At 41.0% G+C, this 5,687-nt stretch overlaps 1 protein-coding gene across 2 annotated transcripts; it reads left to right on the plus strand.

Moving 5' to 3' along the window:
- On the plus strand, positions 1-5,286 carry LOC146506715 (N-lysine methyltransferase KMT5A-B-like). Of its 2 annotated transcripts, XM_085179565.1 has the most exons (5): positions 3,535-3,643; positions 3,740-3,902; positions 4,078-4,270; positions 4,376-4,447; positions 4,761-5,063. In XM_085179565.1, the coding sequence occupies exons 1-5, from the start codon at positions 3,535-3,537 to the stop codon at positions 5,061-5,063; spliced, it is 840 nt and encodes a 279-aa protein (XP_085035691.1). The 2 variants fall into 2 exon arrangements, 1 of the variants encoding a protein (XP_085035691.1); XR_014877138.1 differs by lacking the exons at positions 4,376-4,447; positions 4,761-5,063 and adding an exon at positions 5,252-5,286 and having other exon boundaries at positions 1-3,643.
- Positions 5,287-5,687: the final 401 nt, after the last annotated feature.

Here is a 5,687-nt window from a genome sequence, read left to right on the forward strand (position 1 = left end):
CGCAGGCGAAACAAGTCAGGAGGAAGGCAGTGGCGGCAACAGAGCAGGTCCGGAGGCCAACGGCAGTGTAGCAATCGCAGCACCAGACGAGGAGGGACCAGACGAGGAGGGACCAGACGAGGAGGGACCAGACGGCAGCGTGGCAGCCACGGAACCAGACGGCAGCGTGGCAGCTGCAGGTGGTGACGCTGCAGGCGATGGTGTGTAAGTTGCAGGTGGTGGCTGAACGGACTCCCTAGAGCCGTCAGCGGACACGAGGATATGCTGGCTGGGTCCTCCGGGACCCCCAGCTAACGAGACGTGATGCCGGACGGGCTCCTCGGACCGTGCAGCTGACGAGGCGTGACGCTGACTAGGCTCTCCTGAACCCCCAGCTGACGAGACGTGACACTGGCGGGGCTCTCCAGAACCCCCAGCCGTGCTACTGGCTGAGCTAGCGGCAACACAGGAGACTGAATGGCAGACTGAACTCAGGGCAGCTGGGCAGCAGACTGAACTGAGGGCGACTGAAGTAATGGTTGAGATGATAATGGTGGTGGAGTTGGCAACTGAGCTAAAGGCAGCAGGGCTGCAGACCGAGCTGCAGGCAGCGGGGCTGCAGACTTGAGCTGCAGGCGGGGCTGCAGACTGAGTGGGGGAGGGTGAAGATGAAGTTTGTGGAGAATGAAATCCTGAATGAGCGGGTGCAGTTAGTCCAATAGCCAGGGGTGGCCGGAAATGAGCTGCTGTAGCCTGGCTTCCACAGCGCAGAGCAGCTCACTCTCCCTCATGCTCTAGCCATAGGTTGACCAACCTGGAAGCAGAGTCGATTATGACCTCCTGAAGTTCCTTGGGTGGGGCAAATGCCGATGGATCCATAATGTGGCTGGTCAGTAATGTCACAGCGAACGGGATGAGACATGTGGAGGAATTAAATGAGGATCCAAGCGCAGGTACTCGTAGATGCGAAGGAGATTTATTGAAAAAATAAAGCACAAGGTGGAAATGGCAAAACGGAAACAAAACTAATCTATACTGGGACAAACTAAACTACTGAACAGCAAACATGAACACGAACATGAAGGAAGGTGAGCAGTTGAACCTGAAGTTGGACAGCAGGGTGAACACGGTTGAAACACAGACAGACCAGCGACCAGCACACGAGAAGACACGACTTAAATACACACAGGTGGGGAACACAACTGGAAGTAATTGACGAGACGAGACAAGGGAAGCTAAACTGAATACACTCACATAAGACACGGACCTTCACAATAAAACAGGAAACAAGAAACAACTACACAAAGATGCAGACTAGACACTAAACTAAACCTACAGGAGGGCACCAGAACAAATCTACACTAAACATGAGACACAAAACCTAAGAACTAATCCCTTAACAAGAATAAACAAAAACATAGAATTCTACTAATAATCAACAAAGCACAAGAATCAGAATACAATCCAAAATTAAACCAAAACACAAGAACTCAAAATGCTGGGTCAAAATGACCCAGAACCGTGACACCTTACTTTTTTTTCATGTTTGTCAAATAAAGGATGGTTAAAATTCTTTGAGCCTTTAAAAAACACACCTGATTTGTCTGCTAGATGTGGATGTGATTGTTAGCTTCAAGCCACGGCACATCTTGGAGCCACTTTTCTGAAAAAAGTCTTTTCTCTGGCTCTGGTTGGTGTTTCTTAGCTAGTGGTGGCACACCAAAGAAGCTGCTTAATGTCTGTTGTTTTTTTGGACATTTAGCTGGTGACAAGCAACACATGTAAGATTAAATGAGACAGTCAAGTACGCAAAGTGTCACTACGCATTCCTAATTTTTGTCACGCATTCATACCTGCGTACCAGTTATGTGCACCCCTGTCTATAACACACAGCCAAACAACTACTCACTCAATAACTACTATCAAATTATCATATCTATTCAACCTAACATACATGTTTTGCATTTAATCTGTCAAGTTTGTTGTTATAACTAATAACTAATGCAGGAAAATGGCATGTTTCTTTAAGGTTTTGTTCTGCTTGTTCTATATTGTAAACAGAGCCAATTTTACACTGTATAATTTCCATAGGATTTATTAGTTTCAGATTTTTTTAGTCATATCATATGATCTCATTTATTCTGTACTGCTAAACAAAACAATGTTTGGTTTCTCAAACTGTCCATAATTGCTAGTGATAAATTCATTGGTTTCAGGATGCACCTTCTGTATCTTCAAACAAAAGATCAGAACAAAAATATAATAATTAAATACATTTTTCAGAAGAAAGCCACATCTTGATACATGCTGGTTTAACATAAGGATCTAAAATATGTCACACTATGTTGTTGGTTGAATCTCAGATTTGTTTAACATATGCAGATGCAAGTGTAAAACCATTGCTTCAGTGGTGGACCTCGGCTGGTGGTGTGTGATGAAACATGTATTCCCTTGTAGTGTACCTTTGCCTCAAATAAATAACTAAATACTTTTTAAAAGAGGAATTTCCTATAAACAAACAAATGCAATAAAACTCAGTCCTTCGTCACTGTAAATGTTTCACTGAAATTCCATAAAAAAGTCAGAACTCTCATCACCTGACCACTTTTTAGCCAATGAGCTGTTTTTCACCCCTCCCCCTCACTTCGTGACTTCGAGTTGAGGAGTACCGACACCGACGCTGGTGTGGAGAAGCCAACAGGTAACTTTAAACTTTAAACTTTCGAATTTTGCCAGCTTTGTAGCCCAGCAACTGGTCAGATTTAGTTTTGTTGAGATTTTTCTTTGGTGTATATTCCTTGATTGAGTTTTGTATTTCAATGTAATTCTCATGCTAAAGCTAGCTTTTTTGATGACACGCAGTTGTGTATTTAATTAGTCAAGGTTAAATACCTAGTCTAACACACACCTTTTTAGTTAAACTGTAACATTTGAAATTACTGAGATGTTATTATTTATTCATCCATCCCACTGTCTCCAGATTTTAAGCAACGCTGAAATATAGGTGACACGCTATTAATGAGACATTTCAGATAACCGAGGTAGCTAACATTTAACTCTCTGGAGTGCAGATTATATGACCAATTTACGGTGTATCAGCAACATGCGTATATAACAGTTTTTAAAAATGTGTTGATAGGCCAAGTAAAACCAGAGTTATGATACACAATTTACGCTTTTTCCTGAAAACTGTCGTCAAGTTTAGTGCAGGAAAATATAAAAACGGTATTTTCTTAAAAAACAAAACATAGATACATTATTGCCTCTCAATTCAATTTTATTTATATAGCGCCAAATCACAACAAAAGTCGCCTCAAGGCGCTTCATAGTTACAGAGAAAAACCCAACAATCTCATTTCCTATTGTGGTGGATAAATGAACATGAGCCGATAAAACAATTAAATCAAAAGTAGTCAAAAACAGCCGATTATACCATTGACTCCAGAGGGTTAAAGACACCTCCTGTGAAAGATCAGTTTTCATTATCAACTATTTTCCTGAAATATTAAATAAATTGTACTATTTTTTTTTCTTTTTCTGAGACAGTGTATTGCAATGAGGCCCCCGAGAGCAAAAATTAAACCAAAAGATGAAGCAGTAAAATTTTCATCTTTGGGGCAGAACAAAGATGGATTTGAAGTGAAATTCATAAATTCAGTAAAAGGTGAGGTACTAGGATACTTGTTGAGGATTTTTGGCACAGTCATAAGTTTAATCATTGTAGTAGACCCATGTTGACATTTTCTATTTTCTTTGTAAGGTCGAGGAGTGTTTAGTAGGTGCAACTATAACAAAGGAGACTTCCTTCTGGAATATCGCGGAGACGTTGTAACCAAGAAGGAATATGAAAACAGAACAAGATTGTACCATGACGCCTTAAAGGTTTTTCTTTTTGAATTCAGGTACAATGGACAACAATTGTGGTATGTAAATTAAAATAATTCATTTTTCAGCCTACTTTTTGCAAAAGTTGTGTCGACCACATTAAGACAAACTGCTAGCTTGTTACAAATCCATATAATTAAAAATGTAATCAAATTGTTCAGCCTTTTTATAAACCTTGTGTAATTTTGTGTGTTACATTTTTTGTTATCTCAGCATTGATGCAGCCAGAGAGGATGGCTCCTTGGGCAGACTGGTGAATGACGATCACGTGAGCCCAAACAGCAAAATGAGGACAATCACAGTAAATGGAAAGCCTCATCTCTGTTTATTTGCCATAAAAGACATCAAGCCGGGGGAAGCAATAACATACAACTACGGTGACTCTGACTGGCCATGGAGAGTAAAGGTACATATTATATTTACATTTACCGTAGTGTAGTGTAGTATTGTATAGTCTCAACTTATCTGTGTTGAATGGATGTTAATGTACTTTTGTGTTTGCTTGCACAAGGTTTCGGAGCACCCTGACCGTTCTCAAGCTGCTGTGCCCATGGCATCGTCCTCCTTTGAAGTTGATGAGCAGGTGACTAATTTTCTGGTGTTGTTATTATTGCAACAAGAACACAGCCGAGTTGTTTGGATGTTGATAGTGAGGGTGTTAGACACAAGTCCTATAGTGTTGGTTAATGTAAGATACCTACATTATGAGGACTGTGTGTGGATACTGCCGAGTGTCATGTTGGTTCACACTGGAGAATTAATTTTCACTCAATATTAATTCATTACATTTACCTCATTTATGTCAATAACCAGTGTACCTTCATAACTGTATTGTATAGTCTCAACGTATCTGTGTTGAATGGATGTTAATGTACTTTTGTGTTTGCTTGCACAAGGTTTCAGAGCACCCTGGCCGTCCTCAAGCTGCTGTGCCCATGGCATCGTCCTCCTTTGAAGTTGATGAGCAGGTGACTAATTTTCTGGTGTTGTTATTATTGCAACAAGAACACAGCCGAGTTGTGTGGATGTTGATAGTGAGGGTGTTAGACACAAGTCCTATAGTGTTGGTTAATGTAAGATACCTACATTATGAGGACTGTGTGTGTTTTGGATGCATAAGTCTATTGAAAGATGGGCTCTCAAGTCTGTGTGTAACAGAGACCCTGCAGTGTATGAAGCTTTCAGGTACATTATTATGAGGACTGTGTGTGGATACTGCCGAGAGTCATGTTGGTTCACACTGGAGAATTAATTTTCACTCAATATTACTTCATTACATTTACCTCATTTATGTCAATAACCAGTGTACCTTCATAATTGTATTGTATAGTCTCAACGTATCTGTGTTGAATGGATGTTAATGTACTTTTGTGTTTGCTTGCACAAGGTTTCAGAGCACCCTGACCGTTCTCAAGCTGCTGTGCCCATGGCATCGTCCTCCTTTGAAGTTGATGAGCAGGTGACTAATTTTCTGGTGGTGTTATTATTGCAACAAGAACACAGCCGAGTTGTTTGGATGTTGATAGTGAGGGTGTTAGACACAAGTCCTATAGTGTTGGTTAATGTAAGATACCTACATTATGAGGACTGTGTGTGGATACTGCCGAGTGTCATGTTGGTTCACACTGGAGAATTAATTTTCACTCAATATTAATTCATTACATTTACCTCATTTATGTCAATAACCAGTGTACCTTCATAACTGTACTGTATAGTCTCAACGTATCTGTGTTGAATGGATGTTAATGTACTTTTGTGTTTGCTTGCACAAGGTTTCAGAGCACCCTGGCCGTCCTCAAGCTGCTGTGCCCATGGCATCGTCC

This window comes from Neolamprologus multifasciatus, chromosome 12, assembly GCF_963576455.1.
Source record: "Neolamprologus multifasciatus chromosome 12, fNeoMul1.2, whole genome shotgun sequence".
Taxonomy (NCBI): Eukaryota; Metazoa; Chordata; class Actinopteri; order Cichliformes; family Cichlidae; genus Neolamprologus; species Neolamprologus multifasciatus.